At 38.8% G+C, this 15716-nt stretch overlaps 1 protein-coding gene across 7 annotated transcripts in view; it reads left to right on the top strand.

Moving 5' to 3' along the window:
• TENM3 (teneurin transmembrane protein 3) overlaps window positions 1-15716 on the top strand; it is a 384209-nt gene that overhangs the window by 159517 nt on the left and 208976 nt on the right. For all 7 annotated transcript variants that reach the window (XM_044449875.1, XM_044449876.1, XM_044449877.1 and 4 more), the window contains one exon: window positions 13699-13908. In XM_044449875.1, coding sequence (XP_044305810.1) covers window positions 13699-13908 — 210 coding nt within the window. The remainder of the gene's footprint in view (window positions 1-13698; window positions 13909-15716) is intronic.

The raw sequence follows: 15716 nt of genomic DNA on the forward strand, positions 1-15716 counted from the left end.
CTGCTGTGGGCCTGGATATTTGTTTATTTTTTTCACCTTGGTCCTACTGGAATGCTGACATAGCTAATTTACCGTGCACATCGGAGATAATGGTTTCATATTCATAGCTGTCTGGCATTCTTCCGAACAAAACAAAATAAGAAGCCAGTGCTTGGGACAACTTGCATAATCCACACAGAATTTATTGGGACTGACTCTTCTGACCACTGAGAGGAAAAAAAAAAACTCTGAAGCATATTCATGAAGGATTGGTGTGGGGGGGGGGAGTGGAATCTGTTATTTGAGTGTTTTAAAGAATGTTTGTAAAAGAAAAAGAGATGGCATGGACCGTCAGGGTGAGTTATAGAATGCATTTTGTGATCTCTCCCTGGTAGCACTGCTCATTATGTTAAACAGTATAGCTCTGAAACCCTCCGTAGTTTTCATTTTATGTGCATTGGCCTTCATTTGCTGAAATGCTTCAAGTTCACAGCACTAAAGTCATTTTGAAAACAGGATGTAATTACAAAGGTTTCTTATGCTTACCCACAGCTTTTTGGGACCAATGTAATTATCATTACATGTGGATACTGTAAATTGAATATCCCTTCCCTAATTACATTAAACTCAAGGGTTAGCTGCTTAAGCATCCAAATAAGAAAAGTTCACCCTTTGCTATAAATAGTAGAATTGTTCTGTTAGTTCAGTTGACCTTTAAAGCTCAGCATTTACATGATATTGTCAGGTATACATTATAAAGATAGCTTGTAATGAGATCTGTAATGAGTAACCCAGTTATAATGGCCTTTTCTAAAAGTTCATTTATTCAGCATTTTCTAGTAGGATGATGAAATTAAAGTTCTAATCTGTGCATGTCAGGCCCTTTTTAAGGGGTGAGTCACACTGTTCTAAGTTCAGTGCTGTCCTGCCAACAACTGCAAGTAGTTTAATATTACTGCCACAGCACTGCAGCTTGACAGACATTCCCATAAACGTAATGAATTAGTCCTGCCTATTTAAAGAAGAGTAATCTATTGAGAAGGCTTGTGCTTTCTTTGATGTAGAGTTCTCTGTTCTATTTACTCCTCCTCTATACATGTATAGGAATTTGCTGCAAATGTTGCCAAAAAAAAGTTATTTTATTCATGGGCAGATAAAAATGAATTCTCATAGGCTGCGTAAAGATATTTTTGTGTATCTGTCCAAATTTAGTACTAGCACATTTTGCTATGGTTGTACTTGTAGCAATTCTATGCTTTATTGGAGAAAACAGAGGAAAGGTTCCACTGAGAATTCATGTTTGATGGATTTCTGCATTACAAATATTAATGTTCCACATAGCTATCACTTGCTATTTAGCTTTGTTTTCTCTATCCCAGCTGTAGTAAAATCATAACATTCTGCTGTTGATACTTTTTTCTTCCAAGGACATCTCCTGCTGAGTGTCCTTTATAAGTTCTCACTTGAAAACAACCAACTGCTTATATGTGGGACAAATTACAAAGAATGCTTTACAAAGGAATTTTCCAACCCTACATAACTGACTAGAATTTTGATTATGTAGAACAAATACCAAAGTTACCATTACCAAACAATACAACTTTGAAACTTAAATGCAATGTGGTACGAATTTACCCATTTTATCTATTTAAGTCACAGTCTGTGGCCTTCCAATTTTATCCTAGAATATTTCTAGATCTAAAGTCCTGTAACTATGAAGTTCAGAGTGCAGAGCCTCCATGTCCCCTCACCTGCAGCTACTACAGCCAGAGCTATACTAACTGCCTTTCCAAGGTCAGAAATTTGTATCAAAGAAGCCTAAAGCAGGGGAGGAATGGAGAAGAGACTTGGACTGATGACTCACAACATATTCTAATAGCATCCAAGCTCCATTTCTGCAATGCTTTACCTAGATGGCTGAAAATGTCTTCTAGTTGAAATGCTGGGCATGCCTCATCTCATGTACTGCACTGGAAACACACAACCCTTCTTATTTAGAGGCTTATGTGTAATAGGCGCAGGGAATATGTGATCATGCCCTCCACCTGTCTGGTTCCAGAATGTCCAAGCAGTACATTGAAAGGGTGTTGAACATCCCCTTTAAAAAAAACTTGAAAAAGAAAAAAATAATGAATTTGCACATGTTTATTATTTTTAATTATGTTTTTGTTCAGACTTGCACAAGTGTAGAGGAACACACTTCTGTGGATCCAGACCAGAAAGCCTCTCCTGGGCAGTATCAAGCAAGGTCCCTATTTTCAAAGTGCAGCAAGTACCAAGTCTGGACATTGCCCCAAAGAGGTTCCAAATAAGGGTTTTGTTTTTATTTTGCTCTTGCTTCCTCTTGACAGTTGCCGAAAGACAAGTCATTGTAGCTCACAAAAAGAGAGTGATGCCATTTACACACACTTTCCAGTGAGATGCTTGCTGCTGCTGCTGCTGCTGCTGCTAATGTTGAAAGCAAAGAGTTAGTGCTCAAAATTGGCAGCACTTGGACAGGTTGGTTCTTTGCAAAACCCCAGGAGACAGTGGGACTGTTTTCCATTTTTCACAGCACAATCTCCTGGTTTCTTTGGGGGTAGTCTATTGCCATGCATGAAGTTACATTTTGTATTAAATCACAAGCCATGCACTCCCTCTAACACTGAGGTTTTCCTACTGTTTTGTCACTCCCCAATTGGCTATCCATTTGTGGTAAATGGCAAAACTGAGGGGATAACTGCTGCTTATGAGCAAACTCCCCTAAAAAGCAAAAAAATCTCAGGGATCCTGCTTAGAAAATCGAATTGAGGGAGTTTCCTCCCACAACACGGTTTGTTTTTTACAGGTACTTGTCTTCTTGAGGGGAACATGTGTCTCTGTGTTCTCCATACTTTGTAATGTGAGAACAGAGCTTGGCTACATAACTGCTCCCCCAACCCCAAAGCTTCTGATACAGGTGCTCACTTTCTACCGCCACCACATGCTTTTTAAAAATCTGAAAAAAAAAATAGCAGTACATTAATGAAGTTCCAACTTGCCATGGACAGTGAGCCCCTGCAGCTATGTCTGAACTAGCACAGGAGTGCCTGAAGTTGAAGCTTCATCTGCACTAAGCAGGAGAATCAGTTATACTTATAGGAGCAGCAGGAGAAAGAGGCCAAACAGCATAAAGAACAGATGCTGGAGTTAGAGATAAGGAGTTATCAGCCAGTAAAATGTTGCTGTTGGATCCTGGGTGATAATGAGATCTTCCCAAATTTGACAAAGGATGGTGAATTAGAAAGTTTCTTTATGTCTTTTGAGAGGGCTTCCATCATCCTCCATATCCCAAATGAAGAGAAAATAAGAAATAGTTTATAAATGGATGACAACTTACTGGTAGATGATGGGAAGTTTACCATGATCTGAGTCAAATTCCATCTGAAAGATTAAATTGTTGAAAATCAAAGCACATGTGCTAAAACAAAGGGATTTCAGAAATTTAAAGAAAGGATCCAATGGGATCAGTTAGGGACATGCTTGGAAAAGTTGTTTCTCAGATGGTGAGACTTCCCATTCAACAGGACTAAATTAAGTTATGCTATGATGCCATGGGGCTGAAGTAGTTCTTTAGTGTGTGCCCTGTGAACAGTAATGGACAAACATTCTAAAAATATCCAGTTGGCATTTCTTCCCTGAGCATAGGCTAAAGTGTTTTGAATCTGTACTGTGAAAGCCCTGTATTAAGGGTTGTGTGAACAGTAGTTCTGGGGTGTGGGAAAGAGATGGCTGAAATTTCCTGTAGTCTGCAAGTTGGTCTGTGTTTTTCAGTTTCATTTAGATCAAACTTACACAGCATGACTAGTACTGTTTGCTTTTATTGGACAGTTTGGCAAAAAAAAAGACATTTTAAATGTCCTGTTCTAAGGAACTTTCATTACAGGCCCAATTTTCATAGTGTTATTTTTTTTCAAATAACAAAATTGATTATATTCTTTTCAGGCATTATCTAAGGCCAAAATTGCTTTGTGACATCCTGCTTAACTTGTTCCACATGTATGAACTAGCACATTTGTCCATCTAGTGGGAACTACATTTTTTTAAATCTCTTTGAAGTAGATTGTGTAATCCAGCTAATTTTACAATTTCATGAATTCAGTCTGAATTGTGGGGAGGGGTTAAAGGGATTATTAAAGTCTAAGCTGTCATGTCTAGCAAATTAACACCTTTTCAAGTTGTGCTTGTTATGTAAAGAAGATAATGGGATTCTTATAACAATAGAAAATGTGACTTCATTGTACATTCACAGGAGAAATAAGTATCCATACTTGCAAGTAGAAGAATATTCAGCATCTGTTATTTGATGCCTATTTCTGCAGTGGCCGGGAATTGAGCTTTTATCTGTTATCTGCTGACCCCAAAGCTTCCAGTCCAGTTTTACACTGTTGTGTTTTCTTAGCTGAGTCAGTGGTGTCCTAACTTTGGTATCATATTAAGGTTTTTATTATTTAAGCTTTCCAGCTTCCTGCCTGTGGTATTCCATTTGTTCCTCAGGTAGGAACATTTTCTCCACATGGGCAAAGCTGATAAATTCTGTTCCAGCAGAGAAATAAATTACAGATTCACTTTAATGAGACCATCAATGTCTAGTAAATGTCGTTTCGGTTTTGAGAACACTATTATGTAGGGCAACACTTTAAAAAAATCTGTTAATTTTCCAATTCTCCGAGTGTATTCCAAATTACAGAATGTACAAAAACTTCTTGACATATATAGTCAATATGAATACATTCATATTAGAGGATAATGTTGAGAATGCCACACATTCTGCTAAGCCTGGTTGTGCGAAAAGCTACTAATCCTTTGCTTCAGCCAATGTAAGTGTATTTCTTGGGATAATTATATCACCTTCACTGCAGTTCTATACGTGACTACTCAGAACTACGTTCCATTGAGATCAGTGAGATTTAGACACAGGTGTGTCTAAGACTATAACCATAAGTCCATTATAAGTTCAATCAGCAAAGTTATTTATTTCCTAATGAACCTTATGGGGACCAGTGATTACAGCAATTAGATGCTTGTGTTTAGTATGTAAAATTGCTAGTCTGTAGCTAGTAGAGAAGAAAGTTGAATGAGGAAAGTGCATCCATAAAAATTGGCCAGCATACATGTGTACACATAGGAGTATCATGGAGAGTGAATTGTGCATATTCTCAATTGTGCTCAATATGCATAGTTTCCAAGAACAATCAGAAAATGTGCATATAATTATCTAGCAGTATGTATACTCTCCAAAAGACATCAAGAATGAACATATTGGTGGCATAATTTCATTAGAGAAAGTGAATACAATGACAGCAAATCTTAGATGTGTAGTAATGCATATCTTGATATCTACAGATACTTGCCCTGTCTGAGCATGTACTTTTGATTAGAGCATGGTTATTGCATTTAAGAAATCTTAACTTGTATTATATGTAGATATGTATTAATAACTTTGAAAAGACTTGATTAAATCGTCATACACTTAAAGTATACCTTTTAATGCTGTTGAAGATTGCAGTCTTGCTCTATGAATGTTCACATAAAGGCCAATTTTCCTAGACCATATTTGGATAAAATCACTGATGTCAGTGGATTATGCCTGTAGGACTGTACTTTTTCCCACTTTTTCAAGGCACCAACATTGCTTTTTGTCTGGGTTCATGCATGACATGAGTATGTAAATATGTATACAGTGGTACCTTGGCTCACAAATGCCTCAGTTCATGACCAAATTGGGTCGTGAACAGAAACTTAATAAAAATTTTGCTTCAGGTCACAAACTCTGCATTGGGTAACGATCGGGATCGCGCCTGCCTTCCCTGCACAGGCACAATCGCGGTCATGCTGGTGGGGGGACATGGCTGCGATCGTGCTTGGAGGGGAAGAGATGGCTGCGATCACTCCTAGCTTTCCTGCCTGAGTGCGACCGCAATCACGCCCATCTATGGCTGTGATCGCAGTCATGCTCGTGCAGGGAAAACAGGTGCGATCGTGGTCATGCTCGGGGGGGGGGAGATGGCTGCGATCATGCTCGGGGAAGAGATGGCCATGATCTTTGTTGTTCTTTGTTACTTTGTTGTTCTTTCTCACTTTGTTTCAAATTTTTGTGATTAAAAAAAATGGTGACAGAACATATTAACCTTATTTACATTGAAACTTATGGAGAAATTTGACTTGGCTCACAAACCAATTTGGGTCGTGACCAGAGTCATGGAATGGATTAAATTCGTGAGCCAAGGTACCACTGTATATACTTCCACAAACTTGGTACAAATCACAGTTCATAGAATTTTGCTATCCATTTGGATACAGAAATGAATTACAAACTGAGGCACAGTCTAGATAATTGAATTGGTAGAGCTATCCAAAGCACAGTCTAGTCCAGTTTTATTTGATGAGTTTCAGTTGGCACTGCTCAAGGATGTGGAAAAGGTGATTGGACAAGTTTGTGCTACTTCCTTTGCCCCTCCAGGCTTAAACAATCCAGTAAGGAAGGGATAACTAGGAATGTCATCTTTGCAAGAGGGAGTGGTCTCACCATGCTTTAAAGAGGCAGTGATGAGACTGCTTCTCGAGAAACACTCCCTTGACCCAGAACATTTTAACAGCTTCAGCCTGTACCAAACATTTCTTTCCTGGGCAAGGTTCTAGAAATGATGGTTGCCAGTCAACTTCAAGCACTCTTGAATGAAACTGATTATCTGGATCCATTCCATTTGGGGCTCAGTCTTGGTTTTCGCATGGTAACAGCCTTGGTCACCCTATATGATGAACTATGTTGGAAGCAAGACAGGGAGTATGACTGTGTTGATACTGCTGGACCTGTCAGCAGCTTTCAATACCATCAGCCATGGAATCCTTCTGGAGTGGCTGGAGATGGGAGTAGGGGGCACTGCAGTGCATTGCAGTGGTTCTGCTCCTACTGGGGGGGCGGGTGCCTACATAAGATGGTGCTTGGGGAATGTTGTTCAACCCTGTGGATGGTCATGGAATTCCTTTGGAACCTGTTCTGCCCCCCATGCTATTTAACATCTAGAGGAAACTTCTGAGAGAGGATTTGGATTATGTTGCCATCAGTGTGTTAATGATACACAGCTCTATTTCTCATTGTCGGCAGGTGAGGCTGTAGATGTGCTAAACCAGTGTCTAACAAACTGAACTCAATCCAAACAAGACTAAGATGTTGTTGCTGAGTGATTCCTTTGACCGGATTTTAGGGTGGGAAGGAGGTGTTCAACCTGTTCTAGACAGGGTTGCACTCTCCCTGAAGGAGCAGGTTCTTAGCTTGGTGGGTTCTTTGCTCCATCTTTGTCACTTGAGGCTCATTTGGCATTGGTGGCTTTGAATGTATTCTACCAGCTCTGGCTGGTGCCCATTAGTGGAGAGAGATAGCCTTACTTCAGTAATCTATGCTCTGGTTAGCTCTAGATTAGATAATTGCAATGCACTCTCTGTGAGGCTGCTCTTGAAGGTGGTTCAAAAGCTATAAATGGTGCAAGATGCAGCATCCAGATTAATAACTGGGACCTGGAGGTTTGAACACTTAAGGTCAGTTCTGGCCTGTCTGCATTGACTGCCTGTATGCTTCCAGTCCTAATTAAAGGTGATCATCTTAACCTACAACACCCTACACCAGGGGTCCTCAAACTTTTTCACCAGAGGGCCAGTTGAAAGGTGCTGGTGCTGGGCACAGGCCAGAAAGGTGGTGCCGGCAGTGCGCGCGGACCGGTGCGGGGCGTGCGGGCACCTGCGCTGAGGCAGGGCATGTGGCAAGAGGAGGTGTGGCATGGGCAGGCACAGTCAGCGAGGCAGGCGCACAAGGCAGCGGCTTGCTCGCTTGGAGATCGTTTTCTCTGAGTGAGCAAACTGCTGCCTCCCTGTGCACGGGGTGAGGTGGGCAGCAGCAGACGTGTGCATGCATGCGCGGCAGGTCCAAATGGGCATGGCAGGCCGGATCCAACCCCCGGGCCGTAGTTTGAGGACCCATGCCCTACATAGCTTGGGACCATAATTCCTGTCAGAGATATTGGGACCATTCATTCTCTGGGGCTTTCCTTTGGGTACCAAACCCTTGACGGGCTAGGAGGGTGCCAGCTAGAGGAAGGGTCTTTTGGGTGGTAGCTCACCATCTGTGGAACAGCTCCCCACTGCAGCGTGCCTGTTGCCAGATCTACCGGGTTAAGACAGCCCTCTTTATGGAAGCCTTTAAATAGCTGCCTGGTCATTCAGGGCCTTGAGACAATTAGTTGCTTTTCTTTTGTTCATTAAATTTTCTTTAATTATCTTTATTGTCTTTTAATGTTCTTTTGTTATTTTAAATTAATTTTTAATTAGTGGTTTTATCTTTTGTACTTTGTTTTTTTACTGTGTTATAAACTGCCTGGAGAGCTTCAGGCATTATAGAAATGTAATAAATAATCAAAAGAATGGTAATAAGACTATAGAGATATTGTTGATCAGTACAGGATTGGGGAGACTGCCTGCTTTCATTGGGCTTGCAGTTTAACTGAAGGTTCGGGCTTGGAGATGCTTCTGGACCAAGAATCATTCACGGAAGTTCAGGTGGCTGCTGTTGTCAGGAACACCTTTGTCCAGATTTGGTTGGTATGTCAGTTCTACCCTTCCTGAGAAAGGTTGATCTGGCCGCAGTGATCTTTGCCTTAATCATTTCCTGTTTATAACATTACAACAGGGGGTTCCCCTGAAGAGTACTTAGGAACTATAACTAGTGCAACCAGATTGCTTTCTGTCCTGTATTTAGTTGATTGTATACACTGTTCTTTCCAGATAAAATTAAATGTGGTGGTTCTTTCTGTAAAACCCAACATGGTTTGGAACTAGTCTATTTGAAAGAGCACTTTCTCATATGTAAACCTGCTTGTAGTTTAAGATCTATATTACAGGACATGTTGTACGTCCCATCGCCAGGAGAATCTTTGTGAGAAAACAGAGCCTATTCTGTGGTGGCACTCTCTTCATAGGGAAGTTTGACAAGTTCTATATTGATTTAGTTTTGGAAGGCTGTTAACTTTTTTTTTTGTTTGTTCTCCATGACTTTTTTAATATTTCAGTGTAATTTCTTCCTTCTGGTTTTGGAAGAATTTTTAAAATCTTGTTAATTGTTTAAACATTTTAAAGTTAAAAGTGTTTAAAATTTATAAGTTGCCTCATGGTCTTTTTGGGGTCTAACTGCAACTCATAAACAATTCTATACATAAGTATTAGCATTACATTCTTCCCAAAAACCATGTATTCCAGATTAATCTTATTCTACATGAAGCTCAGTACCCAAGAAAGTTCCAAACAGCTATTTGCAGCTGACCTACTAGCACTTACCTTGTATCAGTCTATTCTGCAGTACTGAAAATAGCTAGACAATGTTTCATCTAATAAGAAATGGTACCAAAGTGAAGACTTTGTCTTAGGAATTCTTACACCAAAGTAAATCAGACTACTGTGAAGAATTCAGCTGAGATTTAAGCTGTAGAAAGATGCCACAAAAATGCAACCCTGCTACTGATGGTTATGCAGTGGAAACTGAATAGTTGCATTGCAAGAATATATTCAGAATGGAAAATATGCTTTACCAACCTTGAAAGTCATGATGATAATCTAGGACAGAGTCATTTTAGTGGGGCTTAAGCTTGCTTATTTTTTCTACACTTCTAAAAAAGAATGTATGTCTAAACCAGAGAAACATTTGGAAGAGGAAGGCATGAAATCAGAGCAAATCAGATGAGCATACTTGGGACAGAAAGACTTGAAAGGACTGTGCTGATCTTCCCTCAAGAGCACATCTCCAAAAATTCAGTCTGCTTGCCCCAGCTTTAATCAAGAGCAGCTTGATTAAATTAGGCGTAGAAGCTTTGAAAGAAATTGGCTTCTTTCAGAATGGAAATAGTCAGGGGGTCCCTGCCTAGATTCCAGGACTGGGAGCTTTTCTTAAGATGCAAGAACTGTCTCTTTTATATTGCATCATTGCTTAAAGGCAATTTGGCTTCACAAAAGAACTACAACTGTGGATTTTGCTGGCCTATGCACCAAGAAAACAATATTTTATAAGTCTGAAAACCCTGAAGCATTCCCTCATGTTTAACTTGAGATTCATGCTGAGTTCTGTCTAGCTGTACAGACTTTGGCTTTGGCACAGAGCAATGTGTTACGCTTACTAGCTTTTCAAAACGTACCGATTGAGAATTGTATGTCAGATTAGTCTAACTGAATGTATTTTAGTTATATCTCAGATCTGGCAGTCTCTTCACACACACAAAAGTCTTGTTGGAGATGGAGGAAAGCCATGCTTCATCAGGAATTGCAAAGCTTAACCTGACATACCAGCTACATAGCTGATATACCATCTAGGTAGCAGCTGTCACCATGTTGAAGTTTGCCCTAATATCCAAAACAACATATTTCAGCAAGGATTCCCTATTACTCTCATTATGCTAGATCAGAAGACTTTTTAATGTTCACACATCTGAACATCTTACAATGAAGGATTTGATTTTTAACAAATAAAAAAATTAGCGTTTTCATTGAAAACATTGTTTCTCTACTAACTTAAAGGAGCTAATCTAAGTAAATGATTTGAAGACTGAAATCTATTCCATTTCCAGTAAAAGATAGTTTTACTAATCTTCCAGAATTATAATTTGCTGTTCTGCTTATATTACCTCTTACATTAAGTAATAATAATTTACCCGATTTCTCTCGACATGAGTGAAAGTGTATCCATGTGGACAAGTTGAATGGTTACTGTCAGAATGGCAGTCTGGGTCTAAGAATGCTGAGGTTTGGTAATAGAGCATAACTGATTAAAATACTCAACAGGCATGACTTGAATGGGAAGATGTTTAGAAGGGAAAAGAAGTTGCAGTAGCCACAATGATTATCCTCAGGCTCTTTCTCATAGGTTTGGGGATTTCTGTTGCTTTGTGGAACAAATATAATTGTGAGTTCAGTTGCATGCCCAATTACCTTGTTTTGGTTATAAATGCTAACCAGTTAAAAGATGTTATTTTTCTTTCAGATTTACTTCTAAAATAGAGTGGAGAGTTCATTAGAATTCAGAGTTGGCTGAGACCTGTATCATTGTCTGATACAAGGTTAAATGAGTCATCATTCATTATATTAAAAAAGAGTACACTTCTTAGATATTGTATAAAAGTTGCTTCTGAAGAAGTCCCTGATGTAACAAATGATTTTTATTACTGTGTGATGACTATGGAAAGATCTATGACTGCCTAAACCTAAGTAATAAGGATTAGTTAAGCATATTTCCCAGAGGGAAAACTTCACACTAAGTATAATGGCTGCCCAGTATTAAAACTGTAGATAACAAGGCCTGCACAGTTACAAATAATTGTGCTTTGTGTGTGCTCTGTCACAACACTTTTCAGTAATGCTATTTGCATGTAGAGTTTTAATTAAGAGATAACTGTCACCACAGGTTGACTGCAGAAGGCTCCAGTATCCAGCAGAGAGATAAATGCCAGTGCCAAGTTATACAGGTTGGGTAGCATACAGGGGGTCTATAATATAAAATGGATTTATAATTAAAAGTCACTTATTACAAAGATATTGTGTTATATAAAGGGAGGAGAATGCTTGAAAACAGGCAATTTCATGCTGTAACATATAACCTATGCATTTTCTTTTGGCTCAGTTACATATGATATAACTACAATAGGAAATATTTTGTGAATCTTTTGAAGTACAAGTTAATGGTTTTATGTATATACTCCAATCTACCCCAAAGTCATGTACAACTTTTCCTTGCTTTGTTTTTCTTAGATTAATAACCGTGTAATGCAGATCATCATCATTTCCATTTTATATATGGAAAATATAATACGTTAATGACACACCCCAAATCATACAATAAGTTCATAAATAAGATTTGGATCTGGTTGTTCCAACTCCAAATTCTGACATATGCAGAGTAGGTTGTTGTCCTAAATCACTGTACAGGAAGACTGTAATAACATGATAGAACAAATGGTTTGCTCATGAATTTACAAATGCTCCTCAGTTGTCCTTTTATTTTAATTCTATGTTTCCATGCTAGCTATAATATATGATAAATATATATTTATCTTGACTTCTGTAACGCGCTCTACGTGGGGCTACCCTTGAAGACGGTCCGGATACTTCAGTTGGTTCACAGTAGAGCTGCCAGGCTGCTGACAGTGACTGGATGTTATGTTCACATGACTCCAGTTCTCCGTCAGCTTCACTGGCTTCCCATTGAAGTCCGGGCCCAATTCAAGGTGTTGGTGATGACCTATAAAGCCCTAAACGGCTTGGGTCCTGGTTACCTGAAGGAGCGCTTACGTCCATATATGCCCAGCCGCCCCTTGAGATCGGCAGCAGAGGCCCTTCTCCAGGAGCCCTCCGTGAAAGAAGTTAGGAGGGTGGCTACTCGGAGGAGGGCTTTCTCAGCGGTGGTGCCTAAGTTATGGAATGCGCTCCCCAGAGAGGTCCGCCTGGCACCGTTGTTATTTGTTTTTCAGCGCCAGGCGAAGACCTTTTTATTTAAGCAGCATTTTAAATGATAATATTATTGAATTTTATCAGGCCAGGGCAGCTTATTTTATATTGTAATTTTGTATCTTATTTTAATGTATATATTTTAAAATGTTATTTATGATGTTTTAATTTATTGTTGTAAGCCGCCCCGAGGCTTCGGCGAATGGGGCGGCATAAAAATGTTTTAATAAATAAATAAAAGGGGATTTAAAAGCTCACTAGACAGACATATTCTGGGCTCTTATTAAGGCATCCATATTCAAAGATCTGCTTCAGGTGTGGGACTCCAATATGCATGCAGCATTCATCCATCTAGCCCATCTTTTCCATTCATTTCAGTAGAGTGAGTCAGGTCCATGGGGAACTCAGTTTTGAGCAACCAGTGCACTTAAAGATTGTGCATAAAACTGTTACAGCTGCAACAGAATGGGTGCAGGTTCAAGAAAGGTACAAGATAAGTCTTGTACATCACTATTGATTATTCAGTGAGCTAGTCTATTCTGAAAAAAATAATGAGGGAAAGATTAAAGCATTTTGGTTGTGTAAATCTATAGTCATGGAAGTGATAACATGGTGTCTTAAGTTTATAGACTTGGAACAGATGTTTTAAAGTGGTAAGTATTAAAATAATATGAAATTCTGCTATTATGTAACATGGAATTCTACCCATTGAGCAGTATCCAAAGGTGTCATTCTGTAAACTCAGATGAGCACTAGTGGAGCTCATCTGCATCTTTGCATTGTTCATCTGCTTACATAGCATATCGCACAGTTATACACAATGGATTGTATAATCTGTTGCACGAGTACAAAGTACAGCCATTTGCAGAGCTGTACTTATGTAATTGTTATTTTAGTTGGATTCTTCTCCTGAACATAGGTCAGAACCTAGTTTCCTCCAGAACAACATTATTTGCATTAACAGAAAGACACAGTTGGATACTGCCCATTCAGAAGAATTAGTATCATATTTAGGAAGTCAAGAGCAAAGCAATACTTTGCATCTTGGAAAAGACTAAAATTATTTCTATCACGTGCTATCATCATTTTGTTTGGCCATAATTTCTTAAAGTATTCTATGAATAGTTGTAAATTGAAGGACATAAGCAGGCACTGATATGTCACTCATGTTATCCTAACAACAGAAAATGTAAAAAAAAAAATTTTTATGTTTTTCCTTAGGTCCTCCCATGCCATCCTCTTCATCTAGTCAATCCGTTATTGAGCATTTACATTCCCCTCCTCCATCACCTAATCTCCATGACAACCAGAGATGGTTGCTAAGTACTAGTGCTATCCAGCCAGTTCAGGACTCTGACACTGATGAGGACTATACTGCCAGCTCTTACCTAGTACAGACCGGTCCTGTTTCAGTTTTTGCCTCAGGTCATGGTAAGAATAGGACATCTTGTCCATAGTTTTAAGTATACTTTGATTTTTCATCCTGTAAGGGAAGAGTCTGATGAAATATTGTTGAAATTGTTTTATACTTCATATGTAAGAATCTGTGTCAAAGCATAAGTAGATTTGTATTGGTTGTTGAATTCAAACAAAACTGAGAATACCAAACCACTTTTGTGGGGTGGGGGTTAATAGAAAACATCCTCCTAATTTATTCTGACCATAGTAAGCTTCCACTTGTATAGGAAGATCCAGTACTTACTTATAGAATGTAATAATTTAGACTTTTAATATCTGCCTAACCTACCATGCAATCTTATATATGTCTCTGAGAAGTAAGCTCCATTGAATTCAATGGGACTCACACATTTTAAATTGCTATTGTTCCTTTAGTCAAAGTTTCTTTTCTGATGATTACACTACCTAGCTTACATTTGTTACAGGATATTTGCTAGCCATCTCTGTCCAGGGAGTTTCACCTGATAAGCTTCAAGATTTAGACGTTCATGCATAATCAACAAGTATGCAACCATAGTGAGTGCTTCTCACTTCTATCCAGTGACATGAAAATACATTCTTTATGTAATCTGCCTAGTAGGAGAAAATATATCATGAATATTGCCACTATGTGCTATGCATTTGTTTGTTACTGATTATATGTTGTCAGTGGGGTCGATCTAGATTTGGACATATTTAGAGTAGACCCATTTAAATAAATGGGACTTAAGTTACTCATGATTAATCTAGGTTTCACTGATTTCAGTGGGTTCAGAGTAAGTATGATTTAGTTTATTGTTAGTACCTCATTTTTTAAGTACTGACAGGTGTTGAGTTAAGTTCCATTATTAAGTGGGCAAAGCAATTCTATGGCTGCTAAACAGTGTCCAAATAGCCATAATATTTTACAGATTCCTGGCTACTCTGATCTAGCAAGGCAAGTTGTATTTTTCCCTCCAGACCTCCACTTCTAATACAATTTGCAGTTTGAGCATTAACATTGCACCAAGGAAATACATGCAAATAGGGCAATTTGCCTAACTTTAATTCATATAACTTTATTCAAATTGAAAACTTCGGGCAAGTTTACATGCTTTGCACCAATCAGCACCCCAAAAGCACCCAGTTTGTGCAAATCACACTATAACCATCTGTTATTCTGGTGCTAATTTGCACAAACTTAGCCAAATACTATAAATTATGCAATTTGCATACTATTTTTTTAATTGTGTAAAGCCATGTGAGTTTCTTACCATTTTCAAAAAACAGAAACATAGAAACTGAGTCAGAAGGGGTCTGCTGGGCCATCTAGTCTGACCTCCAGCTCCACTCATGACACAGCCTGTTTTAGAGACAGACATCCACAAGCTAGCTTGACTCACGTCATATTGAGTAACTGCCAGCACAGAGTGGGTGACACAGAACTGAGGGGACTAAATTGTGAAAATCTATTGGATTTCTTTGACATTCCTGGTTTAACCAAACTTTTGCATTATTATTGATTATGCTGTAAGAAAGGGAATAGCAAGTTGACTTTTGTCTTGAAAGACTGTAGACTATCCAGTAAAAAATTGTACATCTGATGCTTGCAGAATATTGCCTGAATTGATCAGATACTGCCTGATCAGATATTGCCTGAATTGATTGCCTGAACAGACAATCTGACTTTCAGGATGCAACTAATGCAGTGAATAGTGTCACTTTCCTTTTCATTAATGTTCTAATTATGTCCAATATGGGATGTTCATTTTCCATAGTATTTATTTATTTACTTATTTATTAAAACATTTCTATGCCGCCCC

The sequence above is a fragment of the Varanus komodoensis genome, unplaced genomic scaffold, assembly GCF_004798865.1.
Source record: "Varanus komodoensis strain SLA01 unplaced genomic scaffold, ASM479886v1 scaffold61, whole genome shotgun sequence".
NCBI classification, from domain to species: domain Eukaryota; kingdom Metazoa; phylum Chordata; class Lepidosauria; order Squamata; family Varanidae; genus Varanus; species Varanus komodoensis.